This window comes from Oryx dammah, unplaced genomic scaffold (assembly GCF_014754425.2).
Source record: "Oryx dammah isolate SB20612 unplaced genomic scaffold, SCBI_Odam_1.1 HiC_scaffold_15, whole genome shotgun sequence".
NCBI lineage: Eukaryota > Metazoa > Chordata > Mammalia > Artiodactyla > Bovidae > Oryx > Oryx dammah.
The window spans coordinates 39,901,453-39,926,851 of NW_024070199.1; the positions used below are offsets into that span (position 1 = coordinate 39,901,453).

The 25,399-nt window shown below is 38.9% G+C and overlaps 1 protein-coding gene across 1 annotated transcript in view; it reads right to left on the reverse strand.

The window, feature by feature from the left end:
• Positions 1-25,399, reverse strand: part of LOC120874598 (solute carrier family 22 member 10-like) — a 30,191-nt gene that overhangs the window by 2,173 nt on the left and 2,619 nt on the right. Inside the window, exons 2-9 of the mRNA XM_040256080.1 lie at positions 13,810-13,913; positions 8,387-8,541; positions 8,117-8,285; positions 6,294-6,417; positions 5,575-5,690; positions 3,170-3,384; positions 845-953; positions 184-387 (exon numbers count right to left, since the gene is read on the reverse strand). Coding sequence (XP_040112014.1) covers positions 184-387; positions 845-953; positions 3,170-3,384; positions 5,575-5,690; positions 6,294-6,417; positions 8,117-8,285; positions 8,387-8,541; positions 13,810-13,913 — 1,196 coding nt within the window. The remainder of the gene's footprint in view (positions 1-183; positions 388-844; positions 954-3,169; positions 3,385-5,574; positions 5,691-6,293; positions 6,418-8,116; positions 8,286-8,386; positions 8,542-13,809; positions 13,914-25,399) is intronic.

Genomic DNA, 25,399 nt, shown 5'->3' on the forward strand with positions numbered 1-25,399 from the left:
TGAAACTCACAGTGAATAGAAATGACCTTGCCACTTATGAAGGCAATGGCCTGAGATGGGAGTATCCCTGGCAAGGCTCAGCCTTCCCAGTGATCTGAGGGACCCACGCGGTGTGTTGCCTTTCTCACCCAGAGATCCAAAGCACACAGTCACTCCCAGGGGATGGTTAGAAGGTTTACTCACTTATTTTCCACATCCTGGATGGTGTCAGGCAGAGGCAGATTTCTAGTTTCAGGTAGGAGAAGGAGAATAGGAGCAGCAATGATGGGACACATTCCATAGATGATCCAGGGCAGGGTGGGTAGATACACCACTAGGGTCATCAGCAGGGGAGCCAGTGCTGCCGCACACCTATTAGACAGCAAATCTAATCCTGCAGCTTTTGCTCTGAAGGGTAAATGACAATATATAATAATCCACTTAAATTCTGGACTTTAATTTATGATCTATTATTTTGACTTTATTTTGAACCAGAAAACTCCACAGGTATTAAATCATGAGCTTGATGAAAACGTCTTGCTTTTGTCATTTGCTCTGTGATTTGCTAGATGTCTTTGTCAAGGTCAATATGAATTACTCTTTAAACAGAGTGTTACATATTGTGACTAGTCTGACAAATCTTCTAAAAAGTTAAGAGAGGATGCATTGAAGTACTGCTTAGCATGGTACATGGCACAAAGTCAGCATTTGCAGTAATTTTGGTTATAATTACTTTTAAAGCACTATTACAAATACTAATTGCTTTATAATTAACAGATCTTATTACGTCTATTCCCTTGAGTAAGCACCCATTAGCTGGGAAAGTTCTCTTATGGGCCCTGGCAGAGTATTCATAAACTCATACCTGACAATAGTGGGCAGGAGTTCACTTTGGTGGACAGAATAACAGGTGTGAGAGGCAGCAACACAGCCGATTCCCACACTTGCCAAAATCACACGCAGGGTCTGCATATCTGGAGATGAGAAAATCAGTGAGATTAGAAAATCTGGGCTGAAAGAATCAACACCCCCAAAATTAAGTCAGTAAAAAAACCCTATAGGCTCTTTGTATTTTTGAAATATATTGTAGATTTACCTCTGGGCTTTCTATCCTGTTCCAGTGATTTATATTTCTGTTTTGTGCCTGTACCATACTGTGTTGTTTACCATAGCTTTGTAGTGTAGTCTTAATTCAGGGATCATGATTCCTTGAGCTCCGTTTTTCTTACTCCAGGTTGCTTTGGCTATTGGGAGTTCTTTGGGGTTCCATACAAATTTTTTTGTTCTAGTTCTTTGAAAATGCCATTGGCAATTTAATGGGAATTGTATTGAATCTGTAGATTGCTTTAGGTAGGATAGAAAGTCCAGACATAAACTCATGAACCTATGGTTACCTAAACTTTGACAAAGGAGAAAAGAAAATATAATGGAGAAAAGACAACCTCTTCAATATGTGGTGCTGGGAAACCTTGACAGCTACACGAAAAAGAATGGAATGTAAACATTTCCTAACTCCATTAAAAAAAACAAAACTCAAAATGGATAAAAGTCCTAACTGTAAGGCCAGACACTATAAAACTCTTAGAGGAAAACATAGGCAGAACACTCTTTGACATAAATGGCAGCAAGATCCCCTAGCTGCACCTCCTAGAGTAATGAAACTAAAAATGAAAACAAACAAATGGGACCTAATTAAACTTAAAAGCTTTTGCACAGCAAAGGAAACCACAGACAAGACGAAAAGACAACTTTCAGAATCTGAGAAAATAATTGCGAATGAAGCAACTAACAAGGGATTAATCTCCAAAATTTACAAGCAGCTCATGCAGCTCAATATAAAAGAAACCCAAACAACCCAATAAAAAACGAGTGGAAGACCTAAATAGATATTTCTCCAAAGAAGACATAAACATAGAGATGGCCAACAAACACATGAAAAGATGCTCAACATTGCTTATTATTAGAGAAATGCAAATCAAAACTATGGTGGAGTATCACCTCACACCAGTCATAATGGCCATCAACAAAAAAATCTATAAGCAATAAATGCTGGAAGGCGTGTGGAGAAAAGGAAATCCTCTTGCACTGTTGATGGGAATATAAATTGATACAACCACTATAGAGAACTGTATGGAGGTTCCATAAAGAATTAAAAATAGAACTACCAACTGCATGCACGCTCAGTTGCTTCAGTTGTGTCCGACTCCTTGCAACCCTATGGACTGTAGATCAATGGGCTCCTCTGTCCCTGGGATTTTCCTGGCAAGAAGACTGGAGTGGGTTGCCATGCCCTCCTCTGGGGGATCTTCCTGACCCATGGATCAAACCAGAGTCTCCTGCATTGCAGGTGGATTCTTTACCAGCTGAACTACCAGGGTAGCCCCATCATATCTGGTACTGAGCCAAAACAGAGGGAGTGACCATACTATGTTTTCACCTGGGATATAATTGCAAGATCTCACCCCTCCATCCTTGCTATTACAAGTGTGAATGGCAACTGAACAAGTCCTGTCCTAGAGGAACTGTCAGGACTAATGGTACCAGTTTACAGACAACATTCACTATGTAATGGTGATAAACAGATGTCTGAACTGCCACTTACTGATCTCTGGTTCTTTTTCTAAAATCTTATTAGAATTTCTCATAAACTCTTTGATTGGTTTGGGTAGGACTTAGCCTTTAATTGGCCTTCCCTGGTGCCTCAGTTGGTAAAGAATCCACCTACAATACAGGAGAGCCTTGTTCTATCCCTGGGTCAGGAAAATCCCCTGGAGAAGGAAATGGCAACCCACTCCAGTATTCTTGCCTGGAAAATTCCATGGACAGAGGCAGGGGAGCCTTATGGGCCACAACATGGTGTTGCAAGAGTCAGACATGATTTAACAACTAAACCACCACCTGCTCCATAGACAGAGCGTGGGCTGTCTCTGAAGGCAAGAGTTTCAGCCCCAGGGTTTGGGGTCACGGTTTCTGATAGGGCACTGTGCTGGGAGAAATATGTTCCATAGACAGAATGCTGTCTGATCTACCTTAAAAGGCCCCGAGGTGTGGAGGTGGTTAGTTTTTTTTTTTTTCCTTTCCCTTTAATTGAGACCATTCTTTACTGCTGGCTCCAGACAGTATGACCCAACACAATCCATGGTGGTTTGAAAAAGACACTTCCTTTCCCCAAATTCCAATCTTCTCTCACCTTGAGGCACAAACATGTTGATCAAAATGGAAAGTCCCACCAGGAACAGGAAAAACATCTCGGTTGGTCGACGACCCACATTGTTCAGTGGGTAAAGTGCAAGACATCGGACTGAGATAGTGAGAGCTCCAAAGATTACCTGGAACAGGAAAATATTGCTTCCAAAGTGCTGTAGATTGATGATAATGCCAAAAAAGGGTAGTGTGCTTGCAAATCTGTAGGGAACAAAAGAAGACACAAGCCATAGATTAGAGCCCATTGCTGTCATTGATGATTATGTTGATCCAGGCGGCCAATGGTCAAGGTTAAAGAATAAAGGCCCAGTCTGATCTCTGTAATACTTCATTTTAATGTGATAAAGATACAATAAAAGATTATGTGTCTGTATATGAAAGTGACACTCCCTCTTGTCATTTTTTTTTCTGAGTCCCTAAGCATAGAGTTGACAATGACAGGAATACATAATCTGGCCCAGTCCACCAAAGTGAAAGATTTAGAGAAATTGAATACAGAATGATTAAAATTTATAAATTGGAGAAGGATTTCTTTTTGTGGGTTGTCTGTATAAATGTACCTATGTATGTATGAATTCTGTGAGTCCTCCTTCTCATCCCCCAACACCAGTACTGGGAAGAATTCCCTTTTTCTCAACTATGATTGAAGTTGCAAAGAGACTACCAGTGTCTCCTTGACCTGGGAGCAGTGTCCTGGGGTCTAACAGAATTCTGGGAAATTTAAACGTTTTATCTGATTTCTTAGCACCAAGGGAAAATGGAAGAATTCAGAAAGCAAACGTGCACCAGCTGTACCATCAGAAATGTAATAAAATATTGCCACTGGGGATCTACATTTTACACAGAAAGCATCTAGACATGAGTCCACTTTAAAGATCTACTACAACCAGAGAGAGCTACACTTAGAACTTACAACAAGAAATACCACAGATCACAGCAATTTTAAGCAAGGTCTTTCTTGATCATTAGCTATACTTTTTTCTTCCATTCTGATTGTGTAGGATTCCGGAACATAAATCTGTGTTTCCTAGTGAGTAAAGAAATGTTGAAACAGCACAATGCATTTAAATGCAGACATCTACTGGAATATATCTGGAAAGAAGTAAATTGTTCAGCTTAGTAGTTACTTCTTAAGATTGGCTGCTAAGTCACTTCAGTCGTATTCAACTCTGTGTGACCCCATAGATGGCAGCCTACCAGGCTCCCCCGTCCCTGGGATTCTCCAGGCAAGAGTACTGGAGTGGGTTGCCATTTCCTTCTCCAAGGTTAAGATTGGCAGTGGGTATGTATTTTCCAGTGGCTGATGTGTGTGTAAGTCTTCAAAAATTCAGAACTGTATTTAAAGTTTCTCTTCCTGACTCTATCAAATTAGGTAGTTACATCTCCTCAAGAAATAATGAACAAGATTTGCTACAAAAGCAAATCTTGTGCTAGCACACAAACTGTATCCAAAACGGAAACAAATAAAGTCCATCAAGTTTGAAGTACATACAGACATTGCAGTGTATTCATGTAATGGAAAATAAAACACCAGGGAGAACAGTTTACTGGTACAAGCAACAGAATGGGTGAATCTTTATGAATGAGCCTGAAGAAAGGAGACCTGTCACAGAACCCTTTTGTCATTTATTATGTGAAGGTTAAGATCAGTCACCACTCATCTTTAGTGATGGAGATTGGAACAGTGCACAGTGGAGGGCAGTGAGGAGGAGATGAGAGTAGGGTAGTGATGGAGGTGGTGGTGGTTATAGGGGTTACATGAGCAGAACTCCTGGGGAACTAGGATTGTTCTATCTCGATTTGTATGTTGGTTACATTATTAGACACTGAAATAGTCATTGATCTGTATTTATTTGTGATCTCTTCACATTACAGTGTGCAGATTTGCTTCAATTAAAATTCAAAGAATAAATGAAGAAAATTAAGTGCCAAAATCTGTACTGTGAGGGAAGTTCTCAACCTCAATCTCCAGTGAAGAGACTGGCAGTGTGATATGACTGAACTGTCATTGTAAAATCAGTTCCACATGAGTCTTACTTGGCCTGTTTTCCCCATCCTTTAAATGCAAATATGTATATTACCATATGTGAAATAGATCACAGTCCAGGTTCAATGCATGAGACAGGGTGCTCAGGGCCGGTGCACTGGGATGACCCTGAGGGATGGGATGGGGAGGAATGTGGGAGGGGGGTTCAGGATGGGGGACACATGTACACCCATGGGTGATTCATGTCAATGTATGGCAAAAACCACTACAATAGTGTAAAGTAATTAGCCTTCAATTAAAATAAATTAATTTCAAAAATGCAAGTATTCCCTTTCTCCCATGATACTGTTATAAGATTTGAAATAGATTCGTGTTTCTTCTCACATGCACTGTGAGTAGCCTACCTCACAAAGGACAGGAGATAGATCCTTTTTCGCAGGTTGGGTGTGCGGAACAAGTCAAATATAGTTGTTCTAGTCTGTGCTGTCTCCAGCTCCTCCTGCATGGTTGCTCTCAAACCCTTCAACAACAACAAACATGTATCATTTGCTAACCTAGTGCCAGGAATTGTGATGTGCGCTGGCACACAAGAGGACAAGAGGCATGTGTTCTCTTTCTTTCTAGTATATCATATTGTACATACAATCACTCTTTTTTATCATATTGTATATACAATCACATGTGAACATGCAATGAAGGAAGATGTAGGGAGTTAAGGGAGACTCCAGGAAATTAAATGTTAAAATGTGATTTTGAAGAAGAGGCCATAGATGGAGGTAGGGTGACTCAAGAGTAGAAAAGTTTTAGATTCAGAGGAAGTGAGCTAAAGGATACTCCTATATGTATCCCGGAATCCCCATCGCTGTTCACCTGAATCTATCACAACATTGTTAATCAGCAATAGTCCAGCACAAAAGAAAAAAAGTTCAAAAAAGAAAGAAGTAGCTGCACAGTGCTCAAAGCTTCTTTTTTATTAGATGCCCATGAAAGTCTAGGGAATTTCCATTCTCAACTAGCTGTCCTTGTTAGAAAAGCAGCTTGTCTATCTCAAGAAGGAGAAGGCAGGTCAGTTTATGATTGCCCTTCAACCAAGTAACCATCTTCCCTTCCCTTTCCCACTCACCTCCAAGTTCAGAGTTTCTTCAACATTCTTCATTCCATTTCTGTGTGCAACCATTTTAAGTCCCTTTAAGCCCTCATCTGGTTTGTTGGTGATAATCAGCCATCGAGAAGATTCCACCAGCCACCTGATGAAAGATGAGCACGCAAGTGCAGTCAGCTGTGCTCAGTCGCTCAGTCCTGTCCGACTCCTTGAGACCCCAAGGACTGTAGCCTGCCAGGCTCCTCTGTTCATGGGATTTTCCTGATAAGAAAACTGGAGTGGATTGCCATTTCCTTCTCTAGGGGATCTTCCTATCCCAGGTATCGAACCCACATCTCTTGCATCATCTTCTGCATTGGCAGGCAGAATCTTTACCACTAGCACCACCTGGGAGGCCATTGATTATTTTCACATGTCAACTGATAATAGTTGCATTTTGCTTTTCATCTAAAATCTACCACTTCACTTGTTGGATCAGTTAGTTAGTGTTAGCTGCTCAGTCGTGGACCACTCTTTGTGACCCCACTGACTGTAGCTCGCCAGGATCCTCTGTTCATGGAATTCTCCAGGCAAGAATACTGGAGTGGGTTGCTATTCCCTTCTCCAGGTGATCTTCCTGACCCAGGGATTGAACCCAGGTCTCCTGCATTGTAGGCAGTTTCTTTACCATCTGAGCCACCAGGGAATGTGAGAAATTCCAGATCTATTATACAAATACTAGGAGAATATGAGACTAACCATTCCATGACAGTGCACTTGAAAGTTGTACTACCAGTAAGGAACACAGACTTTGGAGTCAAATTGCCTCTCAACTTACTCACTGGGAGAATTTACAAGAAGCTTGACAAGCTTAATCTTGAGAGTCCCTCACATGATAATTTTCTTCCACCTCGGCATGGGACAAACAACTTTTTGCACATGATATATATTTACAGTATCTATTCCTGTAAAAAAGAAGCCCCCATAATGTCAGCTTAAAGCCTAACAATGACTATAATTACTCCTGCTACTACTAGTTATGTTGATAACTAATTATCCAATTACTAATACCAATTAATAACTAATTGCTTATTTACATCTGCCTCAGTTTTCTCATTAATAACATGGGTACAGTAGTGCTAGCTTCCTTGTAGTGTTGTTACAAATATAGAATGACTTAACAGATGAGTCTGACATGGATTATACTGTCCTCTCTCTCTGAACTCATCTCGTTGTATAAAACCTGTAGTCATCTCCTTGTGTTCTCCTAAATCTGATTTTCCCTAGATTGGTTTTAGTGTGGGAATGAAGTTATCCATTAATAATTATTTATTAAAGTTATTTAAAGGAAGAAGGAGTGCTGAATTCATAATGTAAATCATCTAATCTGTGTGCAAATTTAGCTAGTGGAAAATCTTGTTGCTATTTTGGGAAACAGCTCTGTGAATAAGTTTGCTGCATCTTTTTCATCCAATTCCATTTGCAACAGAACAAATCACTAAAAGCTTTTCTGTGACCTGATTCATTCCATAGCCAAAATAGAATTAAAAGTATATCTTTTTTATATATAAAAAATTGAGTCTGTATTTTATATTAAGGAAAATAATATTGGAATGGCTCTATGACCTTTATATTGGGAAAGACTTAGGAACCAGATGGCAGAAAATACCTATAAGTCGCAGGCAGAAAGATTGTTACTCCATGTTATGTTTCTCAAAACTCAAATTGCCCAGAATGAACAGGTAACAGACATGGATTTCAGGTCCAAACAATAAGAATGTGTTGGGGAATAAGAAAATCAATATATCCCAATTCAATGTGCATTTTATCCCAGATTTCCTTAAGAGAGAGAGAGCACTTCATACCTTGAGGAGAGAAAGAAAGCAAAGAAAGGTATAGACACCACCAGCTGTAGGGTGCGCCACTCTCGAAAGACAAAAGCCAGTCCTCCCAGCATCATCTGTCCAATACTAAGGGCACAGTATATCAATGTTAATACCATGCCTTTTGACTGGGATCTTGTCCACTCTATAACTGAAAGATATTAAAACAGTGTTATCATGTCAAATAAGTGTGAAATTTCAAGCTCAAATTCAAGGCTAAGAAGATAGATTAGATCAGAATTGTTGACTTACTTAGAAAACAGTTGTTTGTTATTATGACTGCAATGGAACAGCCCGTCAAGAAGCGTAGTAAACAGTAAATGAAGATGTTGGGAGCGAAGGTTGTACAGGTCCCAGAGATGGCAAGTTGGAGTAAACAGCACCTGAGAATCAGCTTTCGCCCAAACCTACAAATCAGACAGTCAGCTTAGGTGATGTGAGTAATGATAATTTATGGTAATAAATTAAGAAAACAAAAACATACTCTATAACTTTAACAAGAGAATCATGTACCTGAAAGCTTGAGTAAACAAAAGCTAAATCAACAATGCAAATCTCCATAAAGCAATAATCTTTGACTATATGCTAATAATACAAAAACTTCATCATACAACCACCAGATGCCTCTGACACCATATAAAAGAAACTGCATCTGTGTCTTTATTTCTGCTTTGCAAATAGGTTCATCTCTACCATTTTTCTAAATTCCATATATGTGTTAATTTATGATATTTGATTTTCTCTTTTTGACTTTCTTCCCTGGTGTTCCAGTGGTTAGGACTCCATGCTTTCACTGCTGAAGGCGTGGGTTCTGTTCCTGATCCAGGAGTAACATCCTGCAAGCCATGTGGCATGGCCAAAAATAAAAATAACCTCACAGAAGAAGCCATGGTGTTGGAAATTGTAACACTTTTGTAAGCAGTCATGTATTAGCGTGTGTTTAATCTGGTGTATATTCTCTTAAGTGTCTGAAACATAAGAAAGCTAAAAGTGTACTTGGGTCTCCAGGACCACACAGGCAAGGCTAAACTGATGCAAAAGATCAGTGGAATAATGCATGAAAGTTGTTGAAGGGTTAGGTAAGAGTCACTCTTTGTTGAATCTGATTTTATTGGCCTAAAGCAATATACTTTTCTAGAACAGAATATAAGAGCATCATAATTCAGCCAGAGGCTGTTATATAAATATCTCAGAGGAAAGAATTACCTAAGAGGGAGAATGAAGGAAAAAGAAGGTGCAAAACAAATAAGGAAAAGTGAATTGTCTGTTTTATCAGGCATCAAGAAAAGAGGGCCTTAAGATACATGCATCCCAATGTTCACTGCAACTCTATTTGCAATAGCCAGGGCATGAAAGCAATCTAATTGTTCATTGATAATGAATGGATAAGGAAGATGCAGTACATATCTACAATGGAATATAATTCAGCCACAAAATAGAATGAAATGATGGCATTTGCAGCAACATGGATGGATCTACAGATTGAAATGTTGAATAAAATGTCAGACAGAGGAGGAGAAATCAACATATGAAGTTAAATGCATTTCTATACACCAAGAATGCAATGTCTGAGAAATTTAAAAGGTAGCAATTCCACTTACTATAGCATCAAAATTATAAAATAAGTATCAGTTTCATGAAGGAGATGAAATACATAGACACTACAGCAAGACTTTGATGAAAGAACTTGAAGAAGACACAAATAAATGGAAAGATAACCCATGTACATGGTGGACGTGAGTCTGAGTGAACTCCGGGAGATGGTGATGGACAGGGAGGCCTGGTGTGCTGCGATTCATGGGGTTGCAAAGAGTCGGACACGACTGAGCGACTGAACTGAACTGAACTGAAATGTCTATACTACCCAAAGCCATCTATAAATTCAATGCAATCTCTATCAAAATTCCAATGGTAATCTTCCCCACTATCAGCATCAAGGGTATATGAGAAATTTCTGTACTTTCTGTTCAATTTTGCTATGAACCTAAAACTACTCTAAGAAATAAAGTTTACTAAATAAAAAGTCTTGGGGTTTGAGTTCGGACTCTGCAGCTTACTAATTAAAATGCCCTGGGCTAATTAACTTATCAGACATTGTAAACTGCTGGTACAAGTGGTATTTACTTCCCAGGCTTGCCAAAAGATTGCAATGAAAAAAATTCCAATGGTATTTTTCACAGAAATAGTAAAAGCTATTCTAAAATTTATGTGAAATAGAACATGTTCCCAAATAGCCAAAGCAATTATGACAAAGAAGATACAAACTTAGAAGCATCACACTTTTGATTTTAAAGTATAGGGTAAAGCTACAGTAATAAAAAGATTATGGTACTGGCATAAAGATGGACACATATAATAATGCTCTTATCGTGATTCCAGAAATTAATTCTTCAGATATCACATTTGATAAAGGAGCCAGTAATATTCTTTTCAGTAATGATACTGAGAAACTGGGTAATCCCATGCAGAAAGATGAACTTTGATCCCTATTCATACCATTCAAAAATTCATTTAAGATGGATTAATGACTTAAACATTACCCTGAAACAGTAAACTCCTAGGAGAAAGCATGAGGAAAAAGTTCTTTGACTCTGGGATTGACAGCAGTATTTTGGATACAATGTCCATCCAAATGGTGTGAGGCTCTATCTCATTGTTGTTTTGATTTTTCTAGCAAAGTAATGATCAAAATTCTCCAAGCTAGGTTTCAACAGTACATGAACCATGAACTTCCAGATGTTCAAGCTGGATTTAGCAGAGGAAGAGGAACCAGAGATCAAATTGCCAACATCCATTGGATCATAGAAAAAGCAAGAGTTCCAGAAAAACATTTACTTCTGCTTTATTGATTATGTCAAACCCTTTGACTGTGTGGATCACTGGAAACTGTGGAAAATTCTTAAAGAGATGGGAATACCAGACCACCTAACCTGCCTCTTGAGAAACCTATACGCAGGTCAGGAAGCAACAGTTAGAACCAGACATGGAACAACGGACTGGTTCCAAATTGGGAAGAGTACATCAAGACTGTATACTGTCACCCTGCTTATTTAACTTATATGCAGAGTACATCCTGCAAAATGCCAGGCTGGAAGAAGCACAAGCTGGAATCAAGATTGCCGGGAGAAATATCAATAACCTCAGATACGCAGGTGACACCACTCTTACGGTAGAAAGCAAAGATGAACTAAAGAGCTACCAATACAGAATTGTAAAGTAAAAATTAAAAATAAATAAATAAATTAAAAAAAAAAAGCAATAAGCAAAAAAAAAAAGTGAAAATAGAAGCCATAAAAAAAAAAAATAAAATAAAGTGAAAGAGGAGAGTGAAAAAGCCGGCTTAAAACTCAACATTCAAAAAACTAAGACCATGGCATCCAGTCCCATCACTTCATGGCAAGTAGATGGGCAAACCACAAAAACAGTGACAGACTTTATTTTTGGGGGCTCCAAAATCACTGCAGATGGTGACTGCAGCCATGAAATTAAAAGACACTTGCTCCTTGGAAGAAAAGCTATGACCAACCTAGACAGCATATTAAAAAGCAGAGACATTACTTTGCCAACAAATGCCCATTTAGTGAAAGCTATGGTTCTTCCAGTAGTCGTGTATGGACGTGAGAGTTGGACTATGAAGAAAGCTGAGTGCTGAAGAATTGATGCTTTTAAATGGTGGTGTTGGAGAAGACTCTTAAGAGTCCCTTGGACTGCAAGGAGATCAAACCAGTCGATACTAAAGGCAATCAGTCCTGAATATTCATTGGAAAGCCACCTGCTGTGAAGAACTGACTCATTGTAAAAGACTCTGATGCTGGGAAAGATTGAAGGCAGGTGAAGGGGACGACAGAGGATGAGATGGTTGGATGGCATCACTGACTCGATGGACATCAGTTCGAGCAAGCTTCGGGAGTTGGTGATGGACAGGGAAGCCTGGTGTGCTGCAGTCCACCGGGTCGCAAAATGTTGGACACGACTGAGCTACTGAACTGAACTGATGATCAGTGATGTTAAGTATTTCTTCATATACCTGTTGACTACTTCTTTGTCTTTTTTTGAAGAACTATCTACTGAGCTCCTTTGCCCAATTTTAGCAACAGGTTATTTATGTTTTTTTTTTTTTTCTATTGGTTGTAGTAATTCCCAGTACGTTTTGGATATTAACTCTTTATCTGATACATGGCTTTCAAATATTTTTCTCTCATTCTACATATTTCCTTTTTATTTTGTCAATCATTTCTTTTGCTATGCAGCAGACTTGTTTTGACATAGTCTCCCTTACCTATTTCTGCTTTTGATGCCAGTGCTCATAAACTTTTTACCTATGTCAGTTTAAAATCCTTAGGTTAGCTACAATGTTCTCTTCACCTAATTTTCCACTCTTAGCTCCTATCATAACTCACACAGACACACAAACCTAGACATCTATGACTCTATGTCCATCTAAACTCTCAACCAGCATTTTATTCTGAATAGTCATAAAAGGCTCAGTCAGTAGGCTGGTCCAAATGAGCACTCTGATCCAGAAATCTTTGACTAATTACACTGAGGTGATACAGTCAGAGTCAACAATTTTCAGCTATAAGATTAAATTATATCAGGTTTACAAATGACAAGGGATACTTACTCTAAGCCTCCCATTTCCCCTATAGGAGACTTAAATGTGTAGCTGCCATGTTTGTCCTATTGCTTTAAGAATGTACTTTAAGAATAACTACTGTCAGATACAGGATAACCCAAACTTTTCACACCACATATTGTGACACATGAGGTCTATGGATTAGTTAATTGCCTTGTATGGTGGCAAATATTACCTGTAAGTAGGCTTTTTTTTTCTTTTCACATAATCACACAACCAGATTATAGACACAATAATTTCTACTCCAACATCAGTACCATCCCAGAAACACAGAAGTTTCATAGAGCACTGATTACAGTAAGGTAACCGTGATATGGGCTTCCTAGGTGGCTCCGTGGTAAAGAATCTGCCTGTCAATGCAGGAATGCAGGAGACATGGTTGATTCCTGGATTGGGAAGATCTCCTGGAGGAGCAAATGGCAACCAAGTCCAGTATTCTTGCCTGGAAAATCCTGTGGACAGAGGAGCCTGGAGGGATACAGTCCATAGGGTCATAAAGAGTTGGACACCCTGAGTGACTGACCACACATGCATGCGCGCACGCACACACACACACACACACACACACACACAAGACCATGACATGAGGACCAAGGTAGGAACCTGCAAGCGTTTAGCTCACTGATCTGTGAGGGACACACAGACTTCATGGCAAAGGGCTACAACTCTGTTTCTTCAAACAGGCTGAACCACCTATCTTGAAAACACCTTCTCTTTTCTCATTGGTAACTCCTTCTCATCTTTATGAGGTCTCTAATTTTATGGTAACTTGCCTCTAAATTGTTCTGAAATGCCCCCTGCCCTTAATCTTATGGAAAGGTTATTTCTGTGTTAAAACAGAGAGACCTGTGGCAACAAATCACATCCATCACAATGAGTCTAATTCTGAATTTCCATCCATAGCTCCCTGGAAACCAAGGCAACCCACAATAGCGTAAATTGTATCCTGGAACTAAAGAAACATTTCCTTATGGAACAAGTAATCATAAACTGTGAACACACCACAGAGGAGGGGTAGCAGTGATGTGGAGATACTCACCTGTCTGAGAGATGGCCATAGATGAGGCCCCCCACCAGTGTTCCAGCCATGACTAGGGATTGAATCAATGGTTTCTGTGACTGTTGATCACATACGAGGTCCCACTGGAAGAGAAAGAAATCAGCACAGAGGAGCTTCACAGTATGTTACATCCTTAAATATTCCTCACTCTAATAGCCCTTTAATGAACTACTCTCGGTTTCCTTTACAACCTTTACCATCACCAATTCCCGGAGTTCACTCAAACTCATGTCCATTGAGTCAGTGATGCCATCGAGCCATATCATCCTCTGTCGTCCCCTTCTCCTCCTGCCCCCAATCCCTCCCAGCATCAGAGTCTTTTCCAATGAGTCAACTCTTCCCATGAGGTAGACAAAGTATTGGAGTTTCAGCTTTAGCATCAGTCCTTCCAATGAACACCCAGGACTGATCTTCTTTAGAATGGACTGGTTGGATCTCCTTGCAGTCCAAGGGACTCTCAAGAGTCTTCTCCAACATCACAGTCCAAAAGCATCAATTCTTTGGCGCTCAGCCTTCTTCACAGTCCAACTCCCACATCCATACATGACCACAGGAAAAACCATAGCCTTGACTAGATGGACCTTTGTTGGCAAAGTAATATCTCTGCTTCTCAATATGCTATCTAGGTTGGTCATAACTTTCCTTCCAAGGAGTAAGCGTCTTTTAATTTCAAGGCTGCAATCACCATCTGCAGTGATTTTGGAGCCCCCCAAAATAAAGTCTGACACTGTTTCCACTGTTTCCCCATCTATTTCCCATGAAGTGATGGGATCAGATGCCATGATCTTAGGTTTCTGAATGTTGAGCCTTAAGCCAACTTTTTCACTCTCCTCTTTCACTTTCATCATGAGGCTTTTTAGTTCCTCTTCAATTTCTGCCATAAGGGTGGTGTCATCTGCATATCTGAGGTTATTGATATTTCTGCTGGCAATCTTGATTCCAGCTTGTGCTTCTTCCAGCCCAGCATTTCTCAAGATGTACTCTGCATAGAAGTTAAATAAACAGGGTGACAATATACAGCCTTGATGTACTCCTTTTCCTATTTGGAACCAGTCTGTTGTTCCATGTCCAGTTCTAACTGTTGCTTCCTGACCTGCATATAGGTTTCTCAAGAGGCAGGTCAGGTGGTCTGGTATTCCCATCTCTTTCAGAATTTTCCACAGTTTCCAGTGATCCACACAGTCAAAGGCTTTGGCATAGTCAGTAAAGCAGAAATAGATGTTTTTCTGGAACTCTCTCGCTTTTTCCAGTGGATGTTGGCAATTTGATATCTGGTTCCTCTGCCTTTTCTAAAACCAGCTTGAACATCTGCAAGTTCATGGTTCATGTATTGCTGAAGCCTGGCTTGGAGAATTTTGAGCATTACTTTACTACCGTGTGAGATGAGTGCAATTGTGCGGTAGTTTGAATATTCTTTGGCATTGCCTTTCTTTGGGATTAGGCATGACTTTTTCAGATCCTCAGCTAAATCCTGTAGCTTATATCAGGGCCAATCTTCATATTCACTTAGCTCTGCATACATCAATGTTTCTGTCTTTTGTTTTGCTGTTCAGTTGCTCAGCCAAGTGTGACTTTTTGTGATCCCATGGACTGCAGCACACCAGGCTCCTCTGTCTTACACTATCTCCTGGAGTTTGTTCAAATTCATGTCCATTGAGTCAGTGATGCTATCTAACTATTTCATCCTCTGCCACTGCCTTCTGCTTTTGAGTTCAATCTTTCTCAGCATCAAGGTCTTTCCCAATGAATCAGATCTTCCCTCAGGTGGCCAAAGTACTGGAGCTTCAGGTTCAGCATCAGTCCTTCCAATGCATATTCTGGGTTGATTTCCATTAGGATCGACTGGTTTGATTTCCTTGCAGTCCAAAGAACTCTCCAGAGTCTTATTTAGCACCAAAATTTGAAAGCATCAATTCTTGGGCATGGACCTCTTGACGATCCAATGCCCACATCCATACACGACTACTGAAAAAATCATAGCTTTGACTATATGGACCTTTGTCGGCAAGTGATGTATCTGCTCTTTAACATATTGTCTTGATTTGTCATAGCTTTCCTTCCAAGTAGCAAGCATCTTTTAATTTCATGGCTGCAGTCACTGTCTGCAGTGATTTTGGACACATAAAATAAATTTAAAAAAATTTATGATGCCTGGATTTTACATTTAGGGTGAAATGCACTCTGATATAATTTTTTGACAAGTAGCGGGACATGGAAATTAAAAGATTAATACATGTATTTCCAATTTGCAAGTAAGGCAAGAACTTTCTACCAAGGGTAGTTTTCACATATTATATCTTTTCTTTTTGTCTTTTATTTAAAAAAATTTTTTATTTTTACTTTATTTTGCTTTAATACTGTATTGGTTTTGCCATATATTGACATGAATCAGCCATGGGTGTACATGAGTTCCCAATCCTAAACCCCCCTCCCACCTCCCACCCCATATCATCTCTCTGGATCATCCCCGTGCACCAGCCCCAAGCATCCTGTATCCTGTATTGAATATAGACTGGCGATTCATTTCTTACTTGATAGTATACATGTTTCAATGCCATTCTCCCAAATCATCCCACCCTCTCCCTCTCCCCCAGAGTCTAAAAGTCCGTGCTATACATCTGTGTCTCTTTTGCTGTCTCGCAAGGAAGGTTATCATTACCATCTTTCTAAATTCCATATATATGTGTTAGTATACTGTATTGGTGTTTTTCTTTCTGGCTTACTTCACTCTGTATAATTGGCTCCAGTTTCATCCACCTCATTAGAACTGATTCAAATGTATTCTTTTTAATGGCTGAGTAATTCTCCATTGTGTATATGTACCACAGCTTTCTTATCCATTCATCTGCTGATGGATATCTAGGTTGTTTCCATGTCCTGGCTATTATAAACAGTGCTGCGATGAACATTGGGGTACACGTGTCTCTTTCAATTCTGGTTTCCTTGGTGTGTATGCCCAGCAGTGGGATTGCTGGGTCATAAGGCAGTTCTATTTGCAATTTTTTTAAGGAATCTCCACACTGTTCTCCATAGTGGCTGTACTAGTTTGCATTCCCACCAACAGTGTAAGAGGGTTCCCTTTTCTCCACACCCTCTCCAGCATTTATTGCTTGTAGACTTTTGGATCGCTGCCATTCTGACTGGTGTGAAATGGTACCTCATTGTGGTTTTGATTTGCATTTCTCTGATAATGAGTGATGTTGAGCATCTTTTTATGTGTTTGTTAGCCATCTGTGTGTCTTCTTTGGAGAAATGTCTATTTATTTAGTTCTTTGGCCCATTTTTTGATTGGGTCGTTTATTTTTCTGGACGTGAGCTGCAGGAGTTGCTTGTATATTTTTGAGATTAGTTGTTTGTCAGTTGCTTCATTTGCTATTATTTTCTCCCATTCAGAAGGCTGTCTTTTCACCTTGCTTATAGTTTCCTTTGTTGTGCAGAAGCTTTTAAGTTTAATTAGATCCCATTTGTTCATTTTTGCTTTTATTTCCAATATTCTGGGAGGCGGATCATAGAGGATCCTGCTGTGACATATATCGGAGAGTGTTTTGCCTATGTTCTCCTCTAGGAGTTTTATAGTTTCTGGTCTTATGTTTAGATCTTTAATCCATGTTGAGTTTATTTTTGGGTATGGTGTTAGAAACTGTTCTAGTTTCATTCTTTTACAAGTGGTTGACCAGTTTTCCCAGTACCACTTGTTAAAGAGATTGTCTTTAATCCATCGTATATTCTTGCCTCCTTTGTCAAAGATAAGGTGTCCATAGGTGTGTAGATTTATCTCTGGGCTTTCTATTTTGTTCCATTGATCTATATTTTTGTCTTTGTGCCAGTACCATACTGTCTTGATGACTGTGGCTTTGTAGTAGAGCCTGAAGTCAGGCAGGTTGATTCCTCCAGTTCCATTCTTCTTTCTCAAGATTGCTTTGGCTATTCAAGGTTTTTTGTATTTCCATACAAATTGTGAAATTATTTGTTCTAGCTCTGAAAAATATCGCTGGTAGCTTGATAGGGATTGCATTGAATCTGTAGATTGCTTTGGGTAGTATACTCATTTTCACTATATTGATTCTTCCAATCCATGAACATGGTATATTTCTCCATCTATTAGTGTCCTCTTTGATTTCTTTCATCAGTGTTTTATAATTTTCTAAATATAGGTCTTTTGTTTCTTTAGGGAGGTATATTCCTAAGTATTTTATTCTTTTCATTGCAATGGTGAATGGAATTGTTTCCTTAATTTCTTTTTCTACTTTCTCATTATTAGTGTATAGGAATGCAAGGGATTGCTGTGTGTTGATTTTATATCCTGCAACTTTACTATATTCATTGATTAGCTCTAGTAATTTTCTGGTGGAGTCTTTAGGGTTTTCTATGTAGAGGATCATGTCATCTGCAAACAGTGAGAGTTTTACTACTTCTTTTCCAATTTGGATTCCTTTTATTTCTTTTTCTTCTCTGATTGCTTTGGCCAAAACTATGTTGAATGGTAGTGGTGAAAGTGGGTACCCTTGTCTTGTTCCTGACTTTAGGGGAAATGCTTTCAATTTTTCACCATTGAGGATAATGTTTGCTGTGGGTTTGTCATATATAGCTTTTATTATGTTGAGGTATGTTCCTTCTATTCCTGCTTTCTGGAGAGTTTTTATCATAAATGGATGTTGAATTTTTTCAAAGGCCTTTTCTGCATCTATTGAGGTAATCATATGGCTTTTATTTTTCAATTTGTTAATGTGGTGAATTACATTGATTGATTTGCAGATATTGAAGAATCCTTGCATCCCTGGGATAAAGCCCACTTGGTCATGGTGTATGATATTTTTAATGTGTTGTTGGATTCTGATTGCTAGAATTTTGTTAAGGAATTTTTGCATCTATGTTCATCAGTGATATTGGCCTGTAGATTTCTTTTTTTGTGGCATCTTTGTCTGGTTTTGGTGATGGTGGCCTCATAGAATGAGTTTGGACGTCTACCTTCCTCTACAATTTTCTGGAAGAGTTTGAGGAGGATAGGAGTTAGCCCTTCTCTAAATTTTTGGTAGAATTCATCTGGAAGCCGTCTGGACCTGGGCTTTTGTTTGCTGGAAGATTTCTGATTACAGTTTCAATTTCCGTGCTTGTGATGTGTTTGTTAAGATTTTCTATTTCTTCCTGGTTCAGTTTTGGAAAGTTGTACTTTTCTAAGAATTTGTCCATTTCTTCCAAGTTGTCCATTTTATTGGCATATAATTGCTGATAGTAGTCTCTTATGATCCTTTGTATTTCTGTGTTGTCTGTTGTGATCTCTCCATTTTCATTTCTAATTTTATTGATTTGATTTTTCTCCCTTTGTTTCTTGATGAGTCTGGCTAATGGTTTGTCAATTTTATTTATCCTTGCAAAGAACCAGCTTTTGGCTTTGTTGATTTTTGCTATAGTCTCTTTTGTTTCTTTTGCATTTATTTCTGCCCTAATTTTTAAGATTTCTTTCCTTCTGCTACACCTGGGGTTCTCCATTTCTTCCTTTTCTGGTTGCTTTAGGTGTAGAGTTAGGTTATTTATTTGACTTTTTTCTTGTTTCTTGAGGTATGCCTGTATTGCTATGAACTTTCCTCTTAGCACTGCTTTTATAGTGTCCCACAGGTTTTGGGTTGTTGTGTTTTCATTTTCAATCGTTTGTATGCATATTTTGATTTCTTTTTTGATTTCTTCTGTGATTTGTTGGTTATTCTTCAGCGTGTTGTTCAGCCTCCATATGTTGGAATTTTTAATAGTTTTTCTCCTCTAATTGAGATCTAATCTTAATGCATTATGGTCAGAAAAGATGCTTGGAATGATTTCAATTTTTTTGAATTTATCAAGGTTAGATTTATGGCCCAGGATGTGATCTATCCTGGAGAAGATTCCGTGAGCACTTGAGAAAAAGGTGAAATTCATTGTTTAGGGGTGAAATGTCCTAAAGATCTCAATTAGGTCTAACTGGTCTATTGTATCATTTAAAGTTTGCATTTCTTTGTTAATTTTCTGTTTAGTTGATCTGTCCATAGATGTGAGTGGGGTATTAAAGTCTCCCACTATTATTGTGTTATTGTTAATTTCCCCTTTCATACTTGTTAGCATTTGTCTTACATATTGCAGTGCTCCTATATTGGGTGCATATATATTTATAATTGTTATATCTTCTTCTTGGATTGATCCTTTAATCATTATGTAGTGCCCTTCTTTGTCTCTTTTCGCAGCCTTTTTTTTAAAGCCTATTTTATCTGATATAAGTATTGCTACTCCTGTTTTCTTTTGGTCTCTATGTGCATGGAATATCTTTTCCAGCCCTTCACTTTCAGGCTGTATGTGTCCCTTGTTTTGAGGTGTTTTGTCTTATAGGCAGCATATATAGGGGTCTTGTTTTTGTATCCATTCAGCCAGTCTTTGTCTTTTGGTTGGGGCATTCAACCCATTTACATTTAAGGTAATTATTGATAAGTATGATACCGTTGCCATTTACTTTGTTGTTTTGGGTTTGGGTTTATATGCCCTTTTTGTGTTTCCTGTCTAGAGAATATCCTTTAGCATTTATTGGAGAGTTGGTTTGGTGGTGCTGAATTCTCTCAGCTTTTGATTTCTCCTTCATATTTGAATGAGATCCTTGTTGGGTACAGTAATCTGGGCTGTAGGTCATTTTCTTTCATCACTTTAAGTATGTCTTGCCATTCCCTCCTGGCCTGAAGAGTTTCTATTGAAAGATCAGCTGTTATCCTTATGGGAATCCCCTTGTGTGTTATTTGTTGTTTTTCCCATGCTGCTTTTAATATTTGTTCTTTGTGTTTGATCTTTGTTAATTTGATTAATATGTGTCTTGGGGTGTTTCGCCTTGGGTTTATCCTGTTTGGAACTCTCTGGGTTTCTTGGGTGATTATTTCCTTCCCCATTTTAGGGAAGTTTTCAACTATTATCTCCTCAAGTATTTTCTCATGGTCTTTCTTTTTGTCTTCTTCTTCTGGGACTCCTATAATTCGAATGTTGGAGTGTTTCATATTGTCCTGGAGGTCTCTGAGATCGTTCTCATTCTTTTAATTCGTTTTTCTTTTTTCCTCTCTGATTCATTTATTTCTACCATTCTATCTTCTATTTCACTAATCCTATCTTCTGCCTCCAATATTCTACTATTTGTTGCCTCCAGAGTGTTTCTGATCTCATTTATTGCATTATTCATTATATATTGACTCTTTTTTATTTCTTCTAGGTCCTTGTTAAACCTTTCTTGCATCTTCTCAGACTTGTCTCCAGGCTATTTATCTGTGATTCCATTTTGGTTTCAAGATTTTGGGTCATTTTCACTATCATTATTCGCAATTCTTTCTCAGGTAGATTCCCTACCTCTTCCTTTTTTGTTTGGTTTGGTGGGCATTTCTCCCATTCCTTTACCTGCTAGGTATTCCTCTGTCTCTTCATCTTGTTTATATTGCTGCATTTGGTGTGGCCTTTCTGTATTCTGGGAATTTGTGGAGTTCTTTTTATTATGGAGTTTCCTTGCTGTGGGTGGGGTTGTATCAGTAGATTGTCAAGGTTTCTTGGTTAGGGAATCTTGTGTCAGAGTTCTGGTGGGTAGAGTTGGATTTCTTCTCTCTGGAGTTCAATGAAGTGTCCAGTATGAGTTTTGAGATGTCTATGGTTTTCCAGTAACTTGAGCTGCCTGTATATTGAAGCTCAGGGGTGTGTTTCTGTGTTGCTGGAGAATTTGCATGGTATGTCTTGCCCTGGAACTTGTTGGCCCTTTGGTGGTGCTTGGTTTCAGTGTAGGTATGGAGGCGTTTGATGAGCTCTTATCGATTAATGTTCCCTGGATTCAGGAGTTCTCTGATGTTCTCAGGATTTGGACTTAAGCCTCCTGCTTCTGGTTTTCAGTTTTATTTTTACAGTAGCCTCAAGACTTCTCCATCTATACAGCACTGATGATAAAACATCTAGGTTAAAGATGAAAAGTTTCTCCACATTGAGGAACACCCAGAGAGGTTCACTGTTTTTGAAGACACTGATCTGCTTTTCTGGGTGCCTGATGTCCTCTGCCAGCATTCAGAAGTTGTTTTGTAGAATTTACTCATCATTGAACTGTTCTTTTAATGAATTTGTGGGGGAGAAAGTGGTCTCCCCGTCCTATTCCTCCGCCATCTTAGGACCGCCCCCCCCCCATATCTTTTCTAACTGTACACCTTCACACAATTTAAAGCTTTGTGATACTAAAATTCTTTTCTAGGTTGTTTTTTCACTACACTTAATATTGAAAAATAAAGTGCCTTTTTCAATTCTGGTTTCCTCAGAGTATACAACAAGTAGTGGGATTGCTGAGTCTTATGGTAGTTTTATTCTTAGTTTTTTAAAAAAGAATCTCTATACTGTTTTCCATAGTGGTTGTATCAGTTTGCATTCCCACCAACAGTATAAGAGGGTTCCCTTTTCTTCACACCCTGGCCAGCATTTATTGTTTGTAGACTTTTTGATGATGGCTATTCTGACTGGGTTGGGAAGATCCCCTGGAGAAGGGAAAGTCTACCCAATCCAGTATTCAGGCCTAGAGAATTCCATAGACTGTTTAGTCCATGGGGTTGCAAAGAGTCAGACACAACTAAGTGCCTTTCACTTTCATATTCTGACTGGTATGAGAATACCTCATTGGGATTTTGGTTTGCATTTCTCTAATAATGAGCAATGTTGACTATCCTTTTGTGTATTACATCTCTATGTCTTTGGAAAATATCTGTTTAGGTCTTCTGCCCATTTTAAAAAAATTTATTATTTTTTATTGAAGGATAATGGATTTATAGAATTTTGCTGTTTTCTGTCAAACCTCAACATGAATCAGCCATAGGTATACATATATACCCTTCCCTTTGAAACTCCCTCCCATCTCCCTCCCCATCCCACCCCTCTAGGTTGATACAGAGCCCCTATTTGAATTTCCTGAGTCATACAGCAAATTCCTGTTGGCCATCTATTTTACATTTGGTAATGCTAAGAGTTGGATGCGACTGAGCGACTTCACTTTCACTTTTCACTTTCATGCATTGGAGAGGGAAATGGCAACCCACTCCAGTGTTCTTGCCTGGAGAATCCCAGGAATGACGGGCCCTGGTGGGCTGCTGTCTATGGGATCACACAGAGTCGGACATGACTGAAGCGACTTAGCAGCAGCAGCAGCAGCAGCAGCAGCAGCAGCAGCAGCAGCAATGTAAGAAGATATTAAGAAGAGGTGGCAAGAATACACAGAGCTGTGCAAAAAAGAGCTTCACAATCAAGATAATCATGATGGTGTGGTCACTCACCTAGAGTCAGACATCCTGGAATGTGAAGTCAAGTGGGCGTTATGAAGCATCACAACGAACAAAGCTAGTGGAGGTGATGGAATTCCACTTGAGCTATTTCAAATCCTGAAAGATGATGCTGTGAAAGTGCTGTGTTAGCTTCTTATAGGGTGAGATTTGTGCTGAGTTTTTGTTTGTTTGTCTTTCCTCTGATGGCAAGGCTGAGTGAGGTGATAATCCTGTCTGACGATGATTAAGTTTGTATTTTTGTCTTGTTTGTTGTTTAGATGAGGCATTCTGCACGTGGTGCTACTGGTGATTGGGTGATGCTGGTTCTTGTATTCAAGTGGTTTACTTTGAGTGAGTTCTCACTATCTGATACTCCCTAGGATTAGTTCTCTAGAAGTCTAGGGTCTTGGAGTCAGTGCTCCCATTCCAAAAGCTTAGGGCTTGATCTCTGGTCAGGAACAAAGATTCCACAAGTGGTTTGTTATGGCATTAAGTGAGATTAAAACAAATATCTAAAAACAAGAAACCAAGGATGAACCCCAGATGAGTGGAAATTACAAAATCAAGAAAATAATAATTAAAATAATGGAATATACACATATACATATACACCCATGAGCAAAGTGAAAACAGTCCAACAAAAATAAAGTATAGTAGATTGACCCAGTGAACAAAAAAAAAAAAAATTTTTATTTACCAGTTAAGAACAAAACTAACTTAAGCACAAACTGGAAAACAAAACTAAAGCAAGGTGCCAAGTGGGGAATAAAGCAATGATAACAAAACTAATAAATATAGTGAGAGGAAAGGAAAGAAAGAAAGAATAGATATGCAAAGTTAAATAGAGATAGATGAGGAAGTTTTATATACATAAAGATTAACTGCAAGGGGAAAAGAGCAGTAGGAAAGGCAAACAAAGGAATAAATGTAGAAAAAATATAATAGGCTTAAAAAATTAAAATTATAAAAAAGAGAAAAGGAAAAAATGGAAGAAGAAAGAAAAAAGGAAAAGAAAGGACAACTTTACAGAGCTGCAAAAGCCCAACATAGAGGCAGAGGTTTATAACAACGATAGAAAGTGTGACTGAATATACATATACCTATACTCCCATAAGCAAAATCAAAACAGTCCAACAAAAATAAAGTACAATAGATTGACCTGGTAAACTAAGGAAACTGAAAATTGTATCTACTAGAACAAACTGGAAAACAAAACTAAAGCAAGTTGCCAACTGGGAAATAAAGCAATGAAAATAAATCTAACAAATATGTTGAGAGGAAAGGAGAGAAAGAAAAGAAAAAATATCTGTGCAAAGTTAAATAGAGGTAGACAAAGAAGATTTATATACGTTAAAGATTAATGCAAGGGTAAAAGAACAGTAGGAATAGCAAACAAAGGAATCGATGTGGAAAAAATAATAATAGGTTTAAAAAATTAAAAAAGAGAAAAGAAAAAAGAAAAGAGGAAAACTCCACAGAATGGCAAAAGCCCAATGTAGAGGCAGAGGTTTACGACAACAATAAACAATGTTACTGAGGAAAAAAAAAAGCTCAAAAGCTTAATTGGATTTCTTAGTGCTGAAAAAATCGACAACTGCAACAGAGGGGAAGAAAAGAAAAAAAATCCAAAAGAATCTACAGAACAAGTAAAAAAAATAAGAATAGTAAATGTTTTTCTTGAGTCACTGCTGTCAGTTTCCCTCACTGGGAATCACAGTTCATCTTACCTCCCTAGGATGCCCTCCAACATGTGTTAATCTCTGGATCTGCTGCGGGGGCAGCTCAAATTCTAATCTGGTCCTACTCCTGTATGTTCTTGCCTCCAATGTCCACAGCTATCAGAACTAGTGTGTTTTCTTTTGTGGGAACTCTCAATGGCCTTTTACGTATTCCATAGACACAGAGTCTGCTTAGTTGATCATGTGGATTTAATCTGCAGCTTGTACAGCTGGTGGGAAAGTTTTGGGTCTTTTTCCCTTGCCACACTGTCCCTGGGTTTCAATTGTGGTGTTATTTCCACCTCTACATGTGGATTGTCCACTGGGGTTTAGCTCCTGAGGCTGTCCTGGAGGGTTTGGGTTTGCTCCTGTGAGGGCCAGGTGTGGAGGTGGTGCAGCTGCTTGGGTCGCAGGGATTCTGGCAGCACCAGGTACTCAGGGGGGTTGGCGATTAGGGCAGCAGGAAATATAGTGCTCTAGAAGGGTATGGCAACCAGTTTTGGCCAATACACTCCAATATTCTTGCCTGAAGAACCCCGTCTCTGACAGAGAAGCCTGGCAGGCCACAGTCTA